The sequence below is a fragment of the Salmo trutta genome, chromosome 28 (genome assembly GCF_901001165.1).
Source record: "Salmo trutta chromosome 28, fSalTru1.1, whole genome shotgun sequence".
Taxonomy (NCBI): Eukaryota; Metazoa; Chordata; class Actinopteri; order Salmoniformes; family Salmonidae; genus Salmo; species Salmo trutta.
In genome coordinates, this window is record NC_042984.1 from 18,718,612 (window position 1) to 18,740,655 (window position 22,044).

Consider the following 22,044-nt stretch of genomic DNA (forward strand, 5'->3'; position numbering starts at 1 on the left):
GGTCGGAACTAGAAGCACAAGCATTTCACTACACTCGCATTAACATCTGCTAACCGTGTGTATGTGACCAATACAATTTGACTGCCACAGCTGACACCCCAGTGCTCCCACTACAATCCTCCCTCCTTTAAAACAGTTTGCTCCATCTGTCAGTGTAAGAAGAAGTAAACCTATACAGAACAGAATGAGGTATAAGCACACAATATTTATTCAATAGAATATTTTCTATAGAATCTTAAGTGAATATTAACATTAACATAAATAAGAACCTGTAGAAAATGGCTCTGCTGCCTGGTAATTAGTCCAGTCCTTACAATATTATACAATTAGCTTTGTCTATACAATGTAAACATAAGCCTATAGGCTATGGCTGCAGCTATATGTCTCAAAACAGTTAAAATAAAACCTATACATCGGTGTGATTAACTTTGGTTTTCAGCATCAGCACCAGTCTATTTGGACTTTCTGGAAGAAATTGAGAAAGTATGTCACAGTTAAACAACCATTCACACAAATGCACTTCTGCCATCCAATCTTAAATGTTACTAAGTGTGTAAACATTTGAATGTTTGAATTTAAATCTTACCATCTAAATATTCCTCTTCTGCACTTTGCGGCAAAATCATCAAATGTCGTCATCATAGGACATGCGTTTCCCCACGTCATGATTTATACTCATGATGGCCAGACCACTCAAACATTCCTGTGACATGGAAGACCTCAGGTAGCTTTTGATGCGCTTTCATTTTGAAAAGCTCCTCTCTGCCGATGCTACTGTTACTGTTAGGGTGACTGCAATTCTTAGGGCTATCCAAAAGGTTAGGATAGAGTTCCTCCAGGTTTTTCTCACAGAGAAAGGAAAGCAGCTCAAAAGGCAGTCATCTTATCTGATGGCAGATCAGGTAAATTCTGAATCTTGTGTGCCAGATTCATTCCACTGATGTCACAGTCATCTCTGAAGGTTAGAGTGTTTTCAACTTCCATGCAGTGAGCCTTTAAAGACTCACTGGACATCTGAGAGGCAGTGCAGCACTCCATATTTGGTTTTCACCTGGCTCAGTGTTTCAAATCTCTCATCCATGGATGTCACAGCAGAGTCGACCACAATGTTGAAGTAGTTGACTTCAAGGTTTTTCAGTGCATCAGTCACTGGTTCATTAGGAGCCTCATAGCTGAAATGCCTCCTGCTGTTTCTCAGTCTTATCTTTCAGAACAGCCTCCACATGTATTTCTTCACAACGCATTTGGCTTGTTTTCTGGGCCTCAGAGAATCCAGTTTCCCGGTATGTAGTGAGGGAGGCCTTTGCATTTGAGATGAATATCGCGGTGAATTTAAACTGCACTGAGGCAGATTGGAGGAGCTTGTTCACCTTGTTTGTCATTGTCAGTATCTCGCACCATACGACACAGCAAATCAAGAAGCCGTAGGACCCAACTTCCTCTGTAAGTGCTTCTGCCTCCACTTTGGCCACAGGATCGTTGATCGTCTGTCTGGCTTCCAGTAATGCTTCCCGAACCTCAGAAGCCTGATACCTGATGCATGAACACTTTGGAGGCTACTCTCCCATCTTGTGTCACTCCATGAACTCATGGTTATGTTCAAGTGTTTCTTCAAAACAATCCATCTTTGTGTGGCAGCTGAAAAGAAGGTGAAGAGCTTTTGCACATGCCCAAAAAACCCAACTGCATCTTTTAAAGATTTGGCAGCATCTGCAATGACAACATTTAGAGTAGGTGCTCCACATGAGATGAACACAGCTCTGGGATTTTTTTTTCAGCAGTCTGGCTTGTACTCCTTGGTGCTTGCTCTTCATGTTGGCCCCATTATCATAAGCTTGTCCTCTGCAATCTTCAAATGGAATCTTGAGCTCGTTCAGCTTATCTAAGACGACAGTGGACAGATTGAAGCCTGTTGTAACCTCAACATTCACAAAGCTGAGGAAGTGCTCCTTGATCTCTGGCTTTCCCTTTAAAGCCACACTTCTCAGAATAATGGACATTTGCTCCTGGTGACTAATGTCAGGTGTACAGGCCAAGATAATGGAGAAGTACTTGGAGTCTCTTACTTGAGTCACTATTGCTTCCAGAATCTTGTCACTCACAATCTGTAGCAGCTCATTCTGTGTGTGCCTCCCAAGGTAATTAGCATGTGTCTCTCCATCTTTAATTTTGCTGAGATGATTTTCCATAACGGGGTCAAATTTGACCAGTTATTCAACCTCTTTTAGGAAGTTTCCATTATCTGGTTGGAAGAGTTTGTCTGATGAACCCCTGACTGCTAGGTTTTTTCAGCCAGAGGCTGGGTGATACTTATTAAATGTGTAAGGACATCCCGCAATTCCTTTCTTTCAGCCTCCAAAATGGTCATTGGTATCTGGTCAAGAGTCTGTCCCCGACTTAGGCGCAGATCAAGTTCTCTCCACTTAATATTGTTTGTGTGTTCAGGACTACCCTCATGGTGTTTCAGAATGGCGTTGATATTTGACCAGTCATTCACGCCTTCCTTTATTATTTTGTAGTCTTTTGAAGAAAAGAGCTTACAGCAAAAACAATACACAGCGTTGTTTTTGATTGAATATGAAAGCCAGCTCCTGGTAATCTTTTCCCCATTTGACAGCTGTCTCTGTAATAAGCCTGAATGGAAACCTCTTCTAGACTTGTCTTTACGGTACGAAAAATCCAGTGCTGGTTTGAATGGACCGCTGCACACTAACTCAGTCCTCATAAAGTCTGTTAAGACTGGGGGCCAATCCGCTGGGTCATTTGGTGGAGCAGCAACTGTTCTATTAGGGTCTGAGTTGCTTGTATCTGATGCTGGCTGTACACCTCTGGTTGTGCTAGTACTGGCTGAGGCTGCCTGTACTTCACCTGGGTCTGTGTTAGTATTTGCTGAAGCCAGCTGTACTGGGTCTGTGTCAGTACTTGCTGAGGCTGGATGTGGATCAACTGAGTCTGTGCGTGAACTGGCTGATGATCCAGCATCTCCTCTACTGACAAACTTTAGCATTGCACCTGTAAATTATCGATAACAATATTATTCATTTTATCAGCTGCATCAGGCCCATTCAAACTGGCACCCCAGATTTCCATTTATACATTTTCAAATATACAATACTATGGCTTGGCTGAATACTTGATGGTTATTACTTACTGAGATGTGCATCCATATTGTCCAGTATGCCCAGCTAATCAACATTTTAAATTCAATATATAAATCAATAGTCAATGTCAATTCATTGCTTTCCATCTTGCATTAGTCCAGAGTTGTAACTAAACCTTGACTGATTTACTAGATAATCATTGTCTTTTTTAAAATGACGTGCGCCTATGAGGAGTGCCATCACACCCATATATTGTCTGGACTGGTCTCCACAGAGGTTGCTGCTGGAAAGCGCAAGTTTCATTTCGTGCATGCACATATGAAAGCATGTTCACGCGCAACGCGGTTATCTTTTCAGAGCTGCAGTTTATAAACACCGTTGTCATTTATCAAACCTAATAAATAGTTGTATTTCACTCTCACTTTTGTCAGGCACAAAGTCACAGAACACAGCCCTGGAAGTGGCTGGAAAGCAAGCAAGACAGACCAAGAGATGCACTGCCCAGTTAGGTTAGCAAGACAGACTAGAGAGATGCACTGCAAGCTAGCACATCAACTTAACGTTACTGTTATTTGCTGACATCAAACTTGGAGAGAACACAGGTTTACCTGATTGCTGTTCCTGCAATTCACTCTCATGGTGTTTTTTTTCCCTTTCTCTTTTCGTGACCAGAAGGATAGTTCCGCTTCATCCTCTCATCCAAGTTGTAAACATTGACAACTACTTCAACACGAGGGGGAGGCGGGGCCCTTGCGTAATTTGCGGGGCCTATGCAACTTGCATAGTGAGCATATAGGGCCACCTGGCTCTGCCTGCAGTCAGCATGCCAATTGCCTGCTCCCTCAAAACTTGAGGCATCTGCGGCATTGTGTTGTGACAAAACAGCACATTTGTGGCATTTTATTGTCCCAAACACAAGGTTCACCTGTGTATTGATCATGCTGTTTAATCAGCTTCTTGATATGCCACACCTGTTAGGTGGATGGATTATCTTGCCAAGGAAAAATGCTCACTGACAGGGGCGTAAACTAATTTGTGCACAACTTTTTGTTTGCATGGAACATTTCTAGCATCTTTTATTTCAGCTCATGAAACCAACATTTTACATGTTGCGTTTATATTTTTGTTCAGAATATTTACCTAGTTGGCTTGTTGTTGTGTGTTCTATGCAAGATAAATATTCCTCAGTTATATTCCTAAAATATTCCTTCAATTTAAGAGCACCATAGGGAGGGAAACATGCATTCTGACAAGCAGTCAATGCACAACAATTCTTGTAATCACTGGGAAAACAGCAGTTTTAATGGCCTTTGTTAAGAAGCAGTGTTGGAAAAAGTACCCAATTGTCATACTTGAGTTAAAGTAATACGATACCTTAATAGAAAATGACTCAAGTAAAAGTCAGTAATCCAGTAAAATACTACTTGAGTAAAAGTATTTGGTTTTAAATATACTTAAGTATCAAAAGTTATATTAAGAAAACTGGACAGCACAATTTTCTGGTTTATTTATTAGCCTGGGTATACTACAACACTCAGACATAATTTACAAAACGAAGCATGTGTTTAGTGAGTCCGCCAGATCAGAGGCAGTAGGGATAACCAGGGATGTTCTCTGGATAAGTGTGTGAATTGGACCATTTTCCTGTCCTGCTAAGCATTCAAAACGTAACAAGTACATTTGGCTGTCAGGGAAAAATGTGTGGAGTAAAAACGACATTATTTTCTTTAGGAATGTTGTAGTCAAATATAAATACAAAAGTACAGATACTGCAAAACAATTGCTTAGTATTTTTACACCACTGAAAAGAGAGCAATCTCAGCTTTTTTTTGAGTGCACAGGGAAGTGTAGGGCTAAATGTAACATAGGTCAATTGTAGGGTAACTTGGGGTAAAATGCCACCCTAGCTCAAAATCATTTTTGGGGAGTGATGGGGCAGATTACATTTTTTGTTGAGCAAGAGCAGTGGCAACCAGGGAAAGTGTTTGGGGAGGATTAAGACATGAAGTGGTTTCTGTGAGAAGTACAGGCAGAGGCCGTGTTACCCAAGTGACCCTAACAGGTAGACCTACATTCTATTTACTGTGTTTACGCAAGTTTTAGAGGACATCAAATTAATAAATAGGATACTAACTAGTTAAAATACTACATTTGGGATCTAGGCAATTTACCCAATTTATTTATTTATAGCCACTATGCTGCATTAATTGGGCTACAGGTGATAATGCTTATTGCATACCTGATAATATGGATCATGCATAGGCTATATGCATGGACCAATATGTTAAAATAACCTTTACGATCTTTCCCCCCCACTGAATTTTGTTTTCTCCAGAGGAAACACTAAGCTGTAGCATTTACTTTTAAATTGTTTTGAATATATAATTAATCTTGCTGAATGCGAGGACAGTGTATGGCACTCGCTATAGTCAGCATGCATATTTAAATTGAAAAAGTAATGGCAAAATATCAAAACATTCCACCCACACCTCCACAGAATTGTGATAAAATGAAACATTTCTTTTTCTTTTTAGAAACTTCCATGGCCAAATTCAAATAGTTCCAAATTATATACCGTAATTTCCGGACTATTGAGCGCACCTGAATATAAGCCGCACCCACTGAATTTAAAAAAAAAAAATCTATATTTTGAACATAAATAAGCCGCACATGTCTATAAGCCGCAGGTGCCTACCGGTACATTGAAACAAATGAATTTTACACAGGCTTTAATGAAACACGGCTTGTAACAAAAATAAATAGGCTTTAACGAAACACGGCTTGTAACAAAAATAAATAGGCTTTAACGAAACACGGCTTGTAACAAAAAATATAAAATGAGCAGTAAACAGTAGCCTACCAAGAAAGTCATTGCTCCAGACCAAGCTCCTGTGCAGCAGCTCTATTTACTTTTCCAACAGCCAGATCAATCGCCTTCAACTTGAAAGCTGCATCATATGCATTTCTCCGTGTCTTTGCCATGATGAGGGTGACAAAATGACTACCGTAATCAGAATGATGGGAAGTTTGAGCGCGCTCGATTTAATCTAAACAGTAAACAAAAAAGTTGTTTGACCTTAACCCGTTCGGCAATTTCATTGGTCTAATGAAAGCTTCATGCCGCCAAAAAACTGAGCACGTCACAGAAAGTGTTTTTTTTTTTTTTTTTTTTAAAGCGGGAAAAATCCATATATTAGCTGCGTCATTGTTTAAGCCGCGAGATTCAAAGCGTGGGAAAAAAGTACCGGCTTATAGTCCGGAAATTACAGTAACAAATAAAGGGTGTTATTGTCACCATAGTGAATGATGGCATTTTTCAGGCGATGTTATAATCCTAGTTCACACACACACCAAGTTTTAGGACGGGGATCGGCTTTATAATGGAAAACATGCATGTGTATGGCATGCGGCAAGTTTAGAAATCTCAATATTTTTAGACGTACATATTATTTTTTACTGTGAAATTTACACAACAGATATTAAAGAGGCCCCTACTAGCAAAACTGGAATTGTATTCAAATCAATGCAATTGGAATGTAGTCAAACCTAGAGAGAAATCTTTTGGCGTATGATCCTTTTCAGTCCTTACCTTCTCCTTCATTCTCTCAAACGTCCCTCCCTGGGACATAACCATTTTCAAGTTAGTGTCGAACACCATACCAGAAGTATCTGGGGGGGAAAGAGAGAAAAGGTTGCTTGAAAAAATAAATGTGGATTTGGAATCTGTTTTTTGCTGGACCTAGGTCTATTTGCAAAACAAATTGTAAATGCATAAGCACATCTTTGTTCAAACAAAGATCTCCTCATACCTAGTCATTCCTGTACATTAAAAAGGTCTTTGTGTTGAAAGTCAACCATGGCTAAGAACACAGGGATTGTCATAAATCATGTGGAACAGACAAGAGGACTTGGACATTTTCTTACCGGGTGAATAATGAGAAGATGCTTGCTTGATGACCTCTTAAGTACAACTTTTTTAATAAGGTGCTTGAGGCCTAGGCCTAAAGATTTTACAACACTTCTATGGGCTTTATTTAGGATTGATCCAAAAATAACTAACCCTAGAGAAATGAAACTTGTCTCAAGAAATCTTAGCATCTGGACTGTCCCAAACTGATCTGAGATCTGCATTGAATTTGAACCGGTTATAACGGATATACAGTTCTAGAAACAGAATGAGTCAGCAAAGCAGGGGTTTACGCATCAGACGGATAAGAATACCGCCCTAAACAAAATAAGCTCAATGAGATGAGAAACAGATGGGTTGCTGCAACCCAAAGACATGTGGCATGAGCAAAGAATGCCAGAGGACAGTTTTGCAGTACTCTGCATCAGTTCTAATGGATGGCTTTATTTCAGAAAGTTCATGAAATAGCCTAACTTTATCTTAGAAAAGTTTGAACCCTTAAAAGGTATAATCTATCCAATGTGGACTGCATGGATGTCAGTTCAAATTGCTGTCCATCTCTCTCAACTATTGTGCTTGAAAGGATCCATTCTACCTCAATAAGATGTCTTTGAATGTATCCTTTCCAAAAGCGGTTCTGGCCAAAAGCAGCAGTGGCAACGATGTTTGGTCTGAGACGGTCAATGTTTTCTTTGTCTACAGTACAATAGTAGAGCAGGAAAATCTGATGGACTTCCACCATGCAACCTCAAGATATTAAAATCGAAATTTGCCAGGAGTTCATAGCTTTGAGTAGGGACGTCAAACGTTCAGCCTGCTGCACATCCCCTATGGACGCTCTTCTAGAGCACCTGGTTAAATTCTACAGAAAAAAACCCATCTCTAAATAGTTAAATGTGATTGGGGTAAAAAGAAAAAAACGCGATTGCTTTATTTAAAATCAACCCCTGAAACGTATCCAAAATGCTGCAGCCCGCCTGGTGTTCAACCTTCCATGTCACCCAGCTCTTCTGCACACTTCACTGGCTTCCAGTCAAAGCTTGCATCCACTTCAAGACCAAGGTATTTGCCTATGGAGCAGCAAGAGGAACTGAGATATGTGGTTGTACCACCTAGCTATCTATCTTAAAGATGAATGCACTAACTAAGACGCTCTGCAGAACAGTGTCTGCTAAATGACTAAAATGTAAATTAAGATATAATTATCTTGCCATATCTAATTAATGTATAATTACTCTACTTTCCATTGATGTGGACAGTAGGTGTTACTACATTACACAAGCTGATGTGGGGGGGGGGGGGGGGGGGGGGGGGGGATTACACATGCTTTTTACCTCAGATTGGTGATGTTACTACAAAGGTTTATAGTTAACACAATGACAAGATCAATTGCTTAAAGCAGATCAATATCTTGTGTACTATTGATTTGTTCATAATTCATGATGGTCTCTATAAAAAGTCGCTGGCCACACACAAATACACAGATTTCAAAGTCAAACATTCACTTACATAGCAGCCAACCGTAGTCACTTCATATCGTATGGCGGGTCGTGATTCGTTGAAGTTAACTAAGAGAAAAAGTAGTTTGTTCCCTTTTCCGTGATGGCAGCTTCACGAAATCAACATCCCCCATTCCAAAATATCGATAGAATTTATAGAAGGCTTCTAACCAACCATGTATAGGTTATTCCAAGTTTCCGTGTGGCCTTTGAATAGCGTTAGTTTAAACAGCACTACACCCCAAACGTTTGCCCCCTGTTCTATTGATTTCAGCGTGATATCCATGGAAGTGATTAACAGAAAAATGTTATGCTATACTTACCGCATTGGAGACCCACTTGAAAAAAAATGCAACACTTCAACATGTAGCTAGCAGTCTTCTTTGAAATGGTCCTCTAACCAGTGATGTACACATTGTTCCCAGATTCCTTGTGGTTTTGTAGCTGTGTTAGTTTTAACAGGATGTGCAACCTCATCTCCCCCCTATTGCGTAATTGATTTCAACGGGATAATCGAAAGGAGGGATTGACAAAAGCGTTTCATTAGTGTTTCTGTTCTGGTGGCCCCCGTATCAAAATGCAACATTCCAAAAAGTACCTGACTGTTCTGCAGGTTGTCCTCTAACCAGTGATGTAAAAATATATCCAGTTTCCATGTGATTGAGTTGTGGTAGTTTCAACAGCGCATAAACATGACTCCAAAAACGTGCTGTGATTGATTTATTTTGATGATATAGGCCTACCAGAAATCACCAAAACAGGTTTCTCCGGCCTACTATGAGATGAGTGTATGGCCTAAACAGACCCACTTGACTAAATTGCATATCAATTTGTCGAGTGCTGCTTATTTAACCTGATGCCAGCTCTGTGTGCTATCGTATCAACTCCTTGTCAGATGATGTGCCAATCAATGTTTGGCATGACAAGGAGATGACATGTTCAAACATATCTAGGGCTAGGCTACTGCTTCTTGCAGGGAGATACAGCAACACAAGTTAGAGCAGCAGATGAAACTTCCACCATTTACAAATACTTATTTAGGAGGACACAATCACTAGGTCAAGGGAGGGCCTATACAAATGTGTCCCGATTGACTTAAGTGTCTTTGAGAATCAGCTTCACACATTTAATGGTGCACAATGCAGAAATCTCTCCACCATTTCCTGGTTGCTAAAATTCTAATACTTTGCCTAATTTCAGTTTGTGACAAAAGAAGCAAGTATAGTGGAGATCATCATTGTACCATCTAAACCGCTGTGAAATATATTTTCCATAATCAAAAATATTGTATTTTCAGCTGGTGTACAAAACTAAAAGACGCAAAGACAAAACTTAATGGGAAGCATAGAAACAGCGAACATAGAACAGATCTACCGCTTCTTAGACTTGCTTTCAATGAAAAATCTATAACTAAAATGTCTATGTGAATTTGGCCGGGGGTCGCCCAAAAAGTTACATAATGCAACATTAAAATGCATTCTAACACTGGTTATAGCATTTTCAATGCTAGTTTATCTGTTTTTAAAAACAAATAGCAGAGACGAATGACAGCATACATACCCTTCTGGCTGTTTTTCTTCGCCATGTTGTAACTCCACTAGTCCAAAAAGTAGAGTAAGTAGGTCACAGCTGATACGTTCCCCACAGTACAGCTCTTCAAGTCAAAAACAAATCAATAAAAACTATTTTCCAGATATTCAGTTTGAACTAGTTTCCTAAATGGAGACTTCAGCTCTTCATGTGTAGAAATGTTCCTCCTTGATTTCCCCTCAGACAGGATGCCAACAAAGGCTCACAAATCTGGCAGTGGGAGGGGTTGGAGGAGGCAGGGGCAGATCAGGCCTCCACCACTTTTCTTCTCCGTTCTCCCCAAAGTTGATCCAATTCTTAAAAAATGAGACAGAAATAAGGTTACTGTCTTGGGTTGATGTCATAAGCAGAGAGGATTAGAAAGAGTTGCATGAGATGACCTAAGTGAACAGACAGAAAAAAAAACTAGTAGTTCATAATTAATCTTGACCCAACAAATGCACACAAAATAAAATGGTTGTAACATTTAGCATATTCAGAGAAGAACTATTACATTGGTGCTGTCAAGTCTATAACTAGACTATTAGGGAAAATGCCTTGAAATGTAGACGACAATGCATGTGCATTGTCTAGCACTGGAAATAGTCATGCACGTTCACAAAAAACTATTCCTTTGCTCAGAAGTCATAAAACTTGATGAAAAACAGATTTAAATAAATTACTCAGTCTGGGACATCCTTCTAGACACTCTGGACTCAATATTGTACATGGCAGCAGCATATTTTCAGTTTTGCTAAAACGCACAGCGAAGAAACCTTTTAATCATGATTTAGTTTAGTTCCTCTGGGTGAATTAAACCTGACATAGACATGCGGCATGTGATGCAGTTTTTAAATAATTTAACTAAACTAATAACAATTAAACTGTTAAACCCCCCAAAACAAATCATATGAAGGCCTACAAATCTTTGAGTACAGTTACATGCACTCAATAATAGGATTGTGGATAGTCAGATTAATAATAGTTAAAAACGTTTCCATGCTTTGGAAGATGAACGATTTCTCCAATAATCCTGTCTACATGGACACATCTGAAATCAGGCTGATGGGACTTAAATAAATGTAGAAAATCACTCATCAAAATAAACGTCCTACCACAGCTACCATGTTATTTTTGCGAAGCCTATTTGATTCCGAGTTGGACATATAAAGTTTGCATGTGAAAACTATTTCTAAGATGCATACCTAGAGTTTTTTTTTTTTTTCCTGAACTCACTTCACTATGGCCATTAGAGGAAGGAATGTGCTGCCGGTGCAGGCACATGTGCAGATCAAATACACTTCTGGAACGCTGATTAAGGTCCTAATAATTAGAAAGATCGCTCAGAAAAACAGGTGTTTTAATCGGCGTATGCTTACTTCGATTTTATCCTTAAGCTGATTAAGATAAGCAGAGTAAGGCGTTTACGTGACTAACGTCATACTCGGCCATTTGCCATAATCAATTTAATATTGAATTAGTGTGAATGTAAACGTACTCTCTGAGATCATGTTGAATTTGTATTAGAGCAAAGTAGGTAGTTAGGATTTTCCAAAAATCAGACATACAGATAGCTTACGTCACAATGACGTTTTAGCAATACATATTGACACTAGCCAATATGCCAAGTTAACTTGCTGACAGACGCCATGTCCATAATTAGTTTGATCATGCCAAGTTCTTGAGAACCTTGAACACCACCCTGAGCAAACTGTGGAGTCATTTATGGGCCAGCTGTTTCCCACTTAGGTTTCCATTTGACTCAGCAGTCCTGGAAAGGGAAACTTAAACTATGCAAACCCACACCCTTTTCATTATCCCTTCATGTCACCGTCCGGCACTCATTTCATAGCATGCCACCACACCTTTAAACACGTCAAACCATAAGCACTGTCAACAAGTAAGCCAAGACATGGACGCATTGTGTTTATCAAGAGGGATGGTGCTAGTAGGTTACACACCATGTGTTGATTTAGGCAAAACACTGAATAGGACCAGGCAATAAAAATTATATTAATTGGCCTCGATTCTAAAAACGGAAGAATTTTAGACTAGCAAATTTATGAAACTGTAATAAGATGTCCTTTAGAAGCTTGAGCCAAATTCACAAGGGTCATCACACAAGATGTTGGCAACCCACTGTCTTGTGAACAGCATTGTAGTTCAATCAGTGCTGCAGGGTCTTGATTCACAAAACACACAGATAAAGGGCACAATCTGGAAATTTGGCCTCATGTAAAAAGTGTAGCCCTGTGTTGATCAACGTTGTTAGGACTGCAGAGACTACAAATTATACCACATGAGACTAAATGATGCCAGGCTGTGTGCTTCCTTATGAATAGGCCTAATAAATTTAGAAAATTATTTTGTTTGGAATCTGGACAGCTTTTTAAGTTTGCTCTGTATAATCGAAATACACAGAGCAAAAAAACTAATAAATCGATATTCAACTGACTGGCAGAGTATGGCATTAGTCATGTAAACACCTTACTCTGCTTATCTTAATTGGCTTAAGGTAATAATCAAAGTAAGCATACACCGATTAAAACACTTGGTTTACTGATCAATCTTTCAAATTATTAGAACATGTAAACAGCTTAATTGGAGTTCCAGTAGCGCAAGCCTCCCTCTTATGCGGGAATGAAGTGAAGATTTTTAGGTATGCATCTTATAGTTTTCACATACAAACCTAATGTCCAAACTCAGAATCAAAAAGTATTCGCAAAAATAACATGGTCACTGTGGCATAAAGTTTATTTTGATTGGCAATTTTCTGCATTTATCAAAAGTCCCATCATCAGTAGCCTGATTTCAGAGGTGTCCATGTAAACATGATTATTATTCTACGTTTTGGGACACTGTAAAGTCCATGGAGAATAAGAGCACCTCCTCCCAGCTGCCCACTGCATCTACGATAATCGAGAATATCAATAAGCATTTTTCTACAGCTGGCCATGCTTTCCACCTGGCTACCCCTACCCCGGTCAACAGCTCTGCACCCTACACAGCAACTTGCCCAAGCCTCCCCCATTTCTCCTTCACCCAAATCTAGATAGCTGATGTTCTGGAAGCACTGCAAAATGTGGACCCTTACAAATCAGCTGGGCTAGACAATCTGGACCCTCTAAAATTATCCACCGCAATTGTTGCAACCCCTATTACTAGCCTGTTCAACCTCTTTCGTATCGTCTGAGATCCCCAAAGATTGGAAAGCTGCCGCGGCCATCCCCCTCTTCAAAGGGGGAGACACTCTAGACCCAAACTGTTACAGGCCTATATCTATCCTACCCTGCCTTTCCAAGGTCTTCGAAAGCCAAGTTAACAAAGAGATCATCGACCATTTCGAATCCCACTCTACCTTCTCCGCTATGCAATCTGGTTTCTGAGCTGGTCATGAGTGCACCTCAGCCACGCTCAAGGTCCTAAACGATATCATAACCGCCATCGATAAAAGACAATACTGTGCAGTCGTCTTCATCGACCTGGCCAAGGCTTTCGACTCTGTCAATCACCACATTCTTATCAGCAGACTCAACAGCCTTGGTTTCTCAAATGACTGCGTCGCCTGGTTCACCAACTACTTCTCAGATAGAGTTCAGTGTGTCAAATCGGAGGGCCTGTTGTCCGGACCTCTGGCAGTCTCTATGGGGGTGCCGCAGGGTTCAATTCTTGGGCCGACTCTTTTCTCTGTATACAGCAATGATGTCGCTCTTGCTGCTGGTGATTCTCTGATCCACCTCTACGCAGACGACACCATTCTGTATACTTCTGGCCCTTCTTTGGACACTGTGTTAACTAACCTCCAGACGAGCTTCAATGCCATACAACTCTCCTTCCATGGCCTCCAACTGCTCTTAAATGCATGCTCTTCAACCGATCGCTGCCCGCAGCTGCCCGCCTGTCCAGCGTCACTACTCTGGACGGTTCTGACTTAGAATATGTGGACAACTACAAATACCTAGGTGTCTGGTTAGACTGTAAACTCTCCTTCCAGACTCACATTAAGCATCTCCAATCCAAAATTAAATCTAGAATTGGCTTCCTATTTCGCAACAAAGCAGCCTTCACTCATGCTGCCAAACAAACCCTCGTAAAACTGACCATCCTACTGATCCTTGACTTCAGCGATGTCATTTACAAAATAGCCTCCAACACTCTACTCAACAAATTGGATACAGTCTATCACAGTGCCATCCATTTTGTCGACAAAGCCCCATATACTACCCACCACTGCAACCTGTATGCTCTCGTTGGCTGGCCCTCGCTTCATATTCGTCGCCAAACCCACTGGCTCCAGGTCATCTATAAGTCTTTGCTAGGTAAAGCCCCGCCTTATCTCAGCACACTGGTCACCATAGCAGCACCCAGCCATAGCACACGCTCCAACAGGTATATTTCACTGGTCACCCCCAAAGCCAACTCCTCGTTTGGCCGCCTTTCCTTCCAGTTCTCTGCTGCCAATGACTGGAACGAACTGCAAAAATCGCTGAAGCTGGAGACTCATATCTCCCTCACTAACTTTAAGCATCAGCGGTCAGAGCAGCTTACAGATCATTGCACCTGTACATAGTCCATCTGTAAATAGCCCACCCAACTACCTCATTCCCATATTGTTTTTTGCTTCTTTGCACCCCAGTATCTCTACTTGCACATTCATCTTCTGCACATCTATCACGCCAGTGTTTGCTAAATTGTAATTATTCCGCCAGTATGGCCTATTTATTGCCTTACCTCCTTAATCTTAATTAATTTGCACACACTGTATATAGACTTCTCTATTGTGTTATTGACTGTACGTTTGTTTATTCCATGTGTAACTCTGTTGTTTGTGTCGCACTACTTTGCTTCATCTTGGCCAGGTCGTAGTTGTAAAGGCGAACTTGTTCTCAACTGGCCTACCTGGTTAAATAAAGGTGAAAAAAAGAATTAAAAAATAAATTGCTATCATTATTCTTGCAATGCATGTAAACATTTTATACAAACTATTACATTAACCTAACTATCCACAATCTCATTATTGTGTGCATGTAATCGTGCCCACTGACCCAACCAACCAAACCACTTTGGAGATGAATAGCGTGTAATGAGTAAACCATTTGATTTGTTTTTGAATCCCTTCTCAAACCATTGTTACATTCCTTTGTGGGCTGCCACAGCAAGGCACTTAGTTAACAAATCTGATCTATTAGTCTCTTGTAGACAATACCTCTCAGGAAAGGTAAGGAAACATGTTATTTGGGTAAACTTCCCCTTTAAAATACTTTGCATCCCAATAGTAATACGTTCGTCTGTGCCAGCTTCTGGAAAAGACCATCTGAAACTAACGTTACCTACTTCTAGGGAGCAAAAAAGCAAACATTTCTGACAAATTAGTTAGTCAAGTCCCAAGAGGTAACGTTAGCTAATGTTGCCTAAAAACTCATTTTCACCATCTATGTGACTGCATCTTAGCTACGCCTTTCCTGGCTAGCCTACCCCATTTGCAATGTCTCATTTTATGCATTGCAAACTACTTACCTACTTTAACTCACTTAGCTAATTATGTGCATTGCTGGCAGTTGTGCATTTATTTAGTTCGCTAACTAGCTGACCGGGTACCACCATACCTACGGAATGTCGCTAGGTAATGCGTTACATAGTTAGGGCTAGAGACCACCTAACGTTAGCTAGTAGCGAACTAGCTACTATTCTCGCTTTAAAATAACGTTATAAATGTGCAAATCCTAAATTAAATGTTAGGTAGGTAGTTATTGCTTTACTGGATTAGCTAGCTATCTAAATGTAAATATTTTCAAAACCCCCCCGAGACTGCAGTGTAGTCGCCGCGTATCACTGCATTCTTCATCAACTCAGCAGCTACGTTAGCTAGTTACGTTGTTAGCTAGTTTCATTGACAATGCTAGCTAACGCAATTGTCTCTCCAGTTTGACACACAGCAAGCTAGCTAACTGGGTCTGTTTATTAACTTAATAGCCAAGATTGTCAGCTAGCTATACAATATTACATTTATATTTTGGAGTGATTAAGCTCCTACCTTGGTGTCTTTTTCTGCAACGTTACCAGTCGTCTGTGTTCTCCACTCCCCAATATTTTCCCGGCCTCTCCAATATGGTCTAACTGCAGACCGCAATTCGGGGGCGTTTCTTGAAATGGGCGTTAAGATAACAATGTTGCAGGTTAGAAAATGATGTTGGTTAGGTTTAGCTACAGTTGTCAACAACTGTTGTCCCCCCCAACGCGAAAGAAACGGCCATGGACCAATAGCGAGCATCAATGGGTGTAACTTGACATCAAGAAACGCCGATATCAGGAAAAAAAACGTAATTGTGGTCTGCAATTACACTGTTCACGGTCTCAGACAGGCACATCTATCTGGTCGTCACTCGTAATAACAGCCACAGTGTCATAAAACCAGCCTATTTCTACAATTTATCTTGTTAAAACTTGATTTTTAACCTAAACCATAAAAAGCTCATTTACAAAAATATATAATAAATATATAGCCAATTTTGACTTTGTGGTCTGTGATAACTAGTGGAAACCCATCTTCCACATCATCACTCCTGAACAGACTGAAATTGGTCATGCACGTCACACATGCCAAAATAACCTTTGGACAAAGTTAATTCGTTTATTCAGGCTTGATTTAAGATGTTTTGTAAATAATTGAAATGATCAACACATGTATTCTTGATCATTTCTAGGAGATGGAAAATACTATCTTTATGTGTCAATAGTCTTGACTATATTATAACTTTTCAGAGTCATTGATGTTTTGAGCACCGCAAAGACCTATCCCAGGCAGGGTGTGTTCCAGACTGATTGTCACACACATTGTAGAAGATAAGATTATTATGTCACACTGGTCCCTGAGATGTAACAAGGTACATTCCAGATTTCCGGCACGTAGGCCTGTGCAGATTATAGGATTGTAAAACCCGATGTAGACAGAGGGAGAGCTAGTGATGGCTGCTCAATGAAACAAGTCCTGTAAGCTCTAGTTTTATCTAAGCATAGCTATTACCTGGTGATATGGTCAAGTGCTGCAAAGGACCTAGAAAAGCTGCAGCTGGCCCAGAACAGAGAGTTAGCCCTTCAATGTAGCCAGTCTCTCTCAGCGCAAAGTAGAGGAGAGATTGACTGAATCAATTCTTGTTTTTGTGGAAATATTGTGTTCAAAATTCCAAATTGTTTGTATAATCAATTTACATATATCTATGACAGCTAGGCTGACTGACAATGTCTTCAGGAAGTACAAGCATTTCGCAACACTCGCATTAACATCTGCTAGCCATGTGTATGTGACCAATAAAATTTGATTTGAAGTATTCATACCGCTTGACTTATTCCACATTTTGTTGTTACAGCCTGAATTTTTTTTTTGTAAAATTAAATACAGAAATATCTCATTTACATAACTATTCACACTCCTGAGTCAATACTTTATAGAAGCACCTTTGGTTGTGTTTACTGCTGTGAGTCTTTCTGGGTAAGTCTCTAAGAGCTTTCCACACCTGGATTGTGCAACATTTGCCCATTATTCTTGTCAAAATTCTTCAAGCTCTGTCAATTTGGTTGTTGATCATTGCTAGACAATCATTTTCAGTTCTTGCAATAGATTTTCAAGTAGATTTAAATCAAGTCTGTAACTCGGCCACTCAGGAACATTCACTGTCTTCTTGGTAAGCAACTCCAGTGTAGATTTGGCCTTGTGTTTTAGGTTTTTGTCCTGCTGAAAGGTGAATTTTCTTTGTGTCTGGTGGGAGGCCGACTGAACCAGGTTTTCCTCTAAGATTTTGCCTGTGCTTAGCTTCATTCCATTTTTTTATCCTGAAAAACTCACAGGACTTAACGATTACAAGCATACCCATAACATGACGCAGCCACCACTATGCTTGGAAATATGAAGAGTGGTACTTAGTAATGTGTTGGATTGGATTTGCCTCAAACATAACACTTTGTATTCTGGACATAAAGTTTATTGCTTTGCAGTTTTTAAATATTTTTATTCTGTACATGCTTCCTTCTATTCACTTTGTTAATTAGGTTAGTATTGTGGAGTGACTGCAATGTTGTTGATCCATCCTCAAGTTTCTCCTATCACAGCCATTAAACTCTGTAATTGTTTTAGTCACCATTCGCCACATTGTGAAATCCCTGAGCGGTTTCCTTCCTCTTTCGCAACTGAGTTAGGAAGGACACCTGGATCTTTGTAGTGACTGGGTGTATTGATACACCATCCAAAAGTGTAATTAATAACTTCACCATGTTCAAAGGGATATTCAATGTCTTCTTATTGAAGTTGAATCTGTGTTTAAAATGTACTGCTCAACTGAGGGACCTTACAGATAATTGTATATGTGGGGTACAGAGATGAGGTAGTCATTCAAAAATCATGTTAAACACAACGTATGTGACTTATGCACATTTTTACTCCTGAACTTATTTAGGCTTGCCATAAGAAAGGGGTTGAATACTTACTGACTCAATACATTTCAGCTTTTCATTTTAGCTGTAAAAAAGTTTGAAAAACATAATTCCACGTTGACATGTTGTATTGTGTGTAGGTCAATGACAAAAAACAAACTAAATTGAATCCATTTTAAATTCAGGCTGTAACAACAAAATGTGGAAAATGTCAAGAGCTTACTTACCTCACCAGACATTCCACCAGGGGTCTCTTCAGTCCCCAAATCCAGAACAAATTCAATGCAACGCAAAGGATTATATATAGAGCCACTATCGCATGCAACTCCCTTCCACTTCAAATTACCAAAGCAAATCACTAAATTTGCTTTAAAAAACAAAAAAATACCTCACAGCACTACACCTCTCCCCTACCTGATCTAAATAACTCTTACACAGACATATATGTACTGATGTGTGTAACTGTCAGAAAAGTAGAGTATAGTACAATACAGTAAAGTACAGTTCAGTACAGTACAGTATAATGCACTGTATTGTACCCTACTTTACTCTAGTCTACTGAACTAAACTGTACTAAATTAAACTCTGCTCTACTGAATTAAAGTCTACTGTACTGTGCTGTTCAAACTTGTGAAATATAGCCTAGACGTCTATGATTCGTTCATATTTGGTCTGGACCGCCCAAATTTGCACTTGTTTGGGGCGGAGCGCATGAAAATACCCAGCATGCATTGCATTTTTATTTATTTAGTACATTTACATTTTACTCATTTAGCAGACGCTCTTATCCAGAGCGAATAACAGTCAGTACGTTCAACTAAGGTAGATTAACAAAAATATCACAGTCATAGCAACAAACAAATGTTTCTTTCTGTTACTGAAGATGTTTCTGTAGTTGAAGTGGTCCGTTGGTTAATTCTGTAGGTTGATCATCATCACTGCCAGTTTAAAATGATAAACTTGGATTAGCTAATAGATCATTAGAAAACCCTTTTGCAATTATGTTAGCACAGCTGAAACTGTTGTTCTGATTAAAGAAGCAATAAAACAGGCCTTCTTTAGACGAGATGAGTATCTGGAGCATCAGCATTTGTGGGTTCGATTACAGGCTCAAAATGGCCAGAAACAAAGACCTTTCTTCTGAAACTCATCAGTCTATTCTTGTTCTGAGAAATGGAGGCTATTCTATGCGAGAAATTTCCAAAAAACTGAAGATCTCGTACAATGCTGTGTACTACTCCCTTCACAGAACAGCGCAAACAGGCTCTAACCAGAATAGAAAGAGTGGGGGGCCCCGGTGCACAACTGAGCAGGAGGACACATACATTAGTGTCTAATTTGAGAAACAGACACCTCACAAGTCCTCAACTGGCAACTTCATGAAATAGTACCCGCAAAACACCAGTCTCAACATTAACAGTGAAGAGGTGACTCTGAGATACTGGCCTTCTAGGCAGAGTTCCTCTGTCCAGGGTCTGTGTTCTTTTGCCCATCTTAATCTTTTATTTTTATTGGCCAGTCTGAGATATGGCTTTTTCTTCGCAGCTCTGCAACTTTGCACGCTTAAATGTACGCACACCATGATGTACAGCAGAGTCTACTGGTGGAAATGGAAATGGTGTGAAAAGTGTCCTGGTCCCTTACACCAATCCCTGGGCCATTTCTCACGTGGACTGGCTGAACTCCTGCGTCCTCTCTCCTCTTGCCTCCTTTTGAAAAAGGTCAAAGGTAATTGAGGAGAGGTGGTGAGAGACCGTGGATGAAAATACGCTTGTATGAAATGAGACTCCTTTTCCACTCCCAAAATAACTATGTAAACTGGTAAAAATAAGTTAGTTGTGCAAGATATTTTATAGATAAAACAATAAGCAGCATGATGTTTTAAATGTGTGCATGATTTTTCCCCCTTTGACAAAACAGAAGCTGAAGCAAAGGGGGTGTGTCCAATTTCAAAATTTCCATGAAGGACTCTGGTAGAATAGGATACACACGATTGTCCTTGATGAAATGTGGATATCGAGGAGGGGAGAATACTCTTCTGTTCTTCTACTAACAAATTAACATTCCTCGACCACTTATCAGTTTCCGGGTTACGAAGGAGAGGGTGGAGGACGGACTTTTTCCCAAATGTGGAAATGCCTACCAATGGCACCTACGCGAGGTAGGAATTGATGCTCATCAATATTGTTATGGATAGCCTAGGATGTCTACCCCTATGCACTTAGCGAGATATGAGAGTATCCTGGATCAATGCTCCACGTCCACTATGTCGTCTGATAGACGAACAAGGTGAATGTTTCACCTATCCAATACTCCACATATTATAGAGGGCAGTGGTTAATTAGGGATTTCCCCATGTTTGAGCCCTTGATACAGGTTTTGATTGAGTTTGTCCCTAGGCACCTCTACCTACAACATTATTGCGTAGGTGACATAAGAATTAGAAAATTGATTATTGGGTCATGCCCCCAAACCAAGGGACATCACAGTAAGCAAAAGTATGTTGAAAAGACATCTAAAATATGTATTTTCCAGACGTTGATGTGATGTTTATTTTAGGTTCTGAATGAAAGGTGAAGATATGTATTTTCCCGACATTGAAAATAATTATTTTCCGGATGTTGTAATCAGGTTCATTTTTGATTATGAATGAAAGTTAAAAAGATGTAATTTACAGACAATGAAAATACGTATTTTTCTGGTCATTGATTCTATGGCCAAATTTCAAGTGCACATGCATTCTGAATTAAGTAAGCATTACATCACAATAATACTTTTTAAATGCATTGAATAGGAAAGAGGAGCCAAAATATGTAATGTATTATTGATCTCATCTGTCATATACACTTACAGTATGTTAGCCTTTTAAAAGCTTTTGAAAAAGCTAACACAATGTGCCATTTGAACACAAGAGTGATGCTTGCTGATAATGGGCCTCTGTACACCTATGTAGATATTCCATAAAAACAAATCTGACGTTTCCAGCTACAATAGTCATTTACAACATTAACAATGTCTACACTGTATTTCTCATCAATTTTATGTTATTTTAAAATGGACAAAATGTTTAACTTTTCTTTTAAAAACAAGGACATTTCTAAGTGACTGCAAACTTTTGAACAGTAGTGTATATTTTGTGAAAAAAATGTTTTCGGTATTTTGTTTGATGGTATATAATAGATTAAATTATACATTGTGAGCCGTATTGATGTGTTGAAAGCAACGAACTGTCTGTTCAAACAGTTTACACACAGCTCAAACACCCATACACACTGCAACCAGGGGTCTCTTCACAGTCCCCAAGTCCAGAACGGACTCTAGGAAACTCACAGAACAACAGAGCCATGACTACATGAAACTCTCTTCCACATCAAGTGGAAGAGTGTTGCACATGGGGATGTGTGAAACTTACTACTCAGCCTGAAGTGTCCCCACTTGCTAGCTTTTCGCGTGGCACCGACTGGTAAGAAGCTTTAGGTGGGTGGTTGCAAGGGAGAGGTCCCAAGTTCGCGCCAGGTACAGGCTGAATCGGGAGGAAGTG

At 39.8% G+C, this 22,044-nt stretch overlaps 1 protein-coding gene across 2 annotated transcripts in view; it reads right to left on the minus strand.

The window, feature by feature from the left end:
* The window catches only part of LOC115165675 (spermatogenesis-associated serine-rich protein 2), a 32,047-nt gene extending 15,819 nt beyond the window's left edge, over positions 1 to 16,228 (minus strand). The window contains exons 1-3 of one of the 2 annotated variants that reach the window (XM_029718949.1): positions 16,111 to 16,228; positions 10,068 to 10,393; positions 6,691 to 6,770 (exon numbers count right to left, since the gene is read on the minus strand). In XM_029718949.1, coding sequence (XP_029574809.1) covers positions 6,691 to 6,770; positions 10,068 to 10,092 — 105 coding nt within the window. In that variant the 5' untranslated portion in view covers positions 10,093 to 10,393; positions 16,111 to 16,228. Of the gene's footprint in view, positions 1 to 586; positions 3,013 to 6,690; positions 6,772 to 10,067; positions 10,394 to 16,110 lie in introns of those variants that run through there. The other variant, XM_029718950.1, reaches the window with a different exon arrangement.
* Positions 16,229 to 22,044: the final 5,816 nt, after the last annotated feature.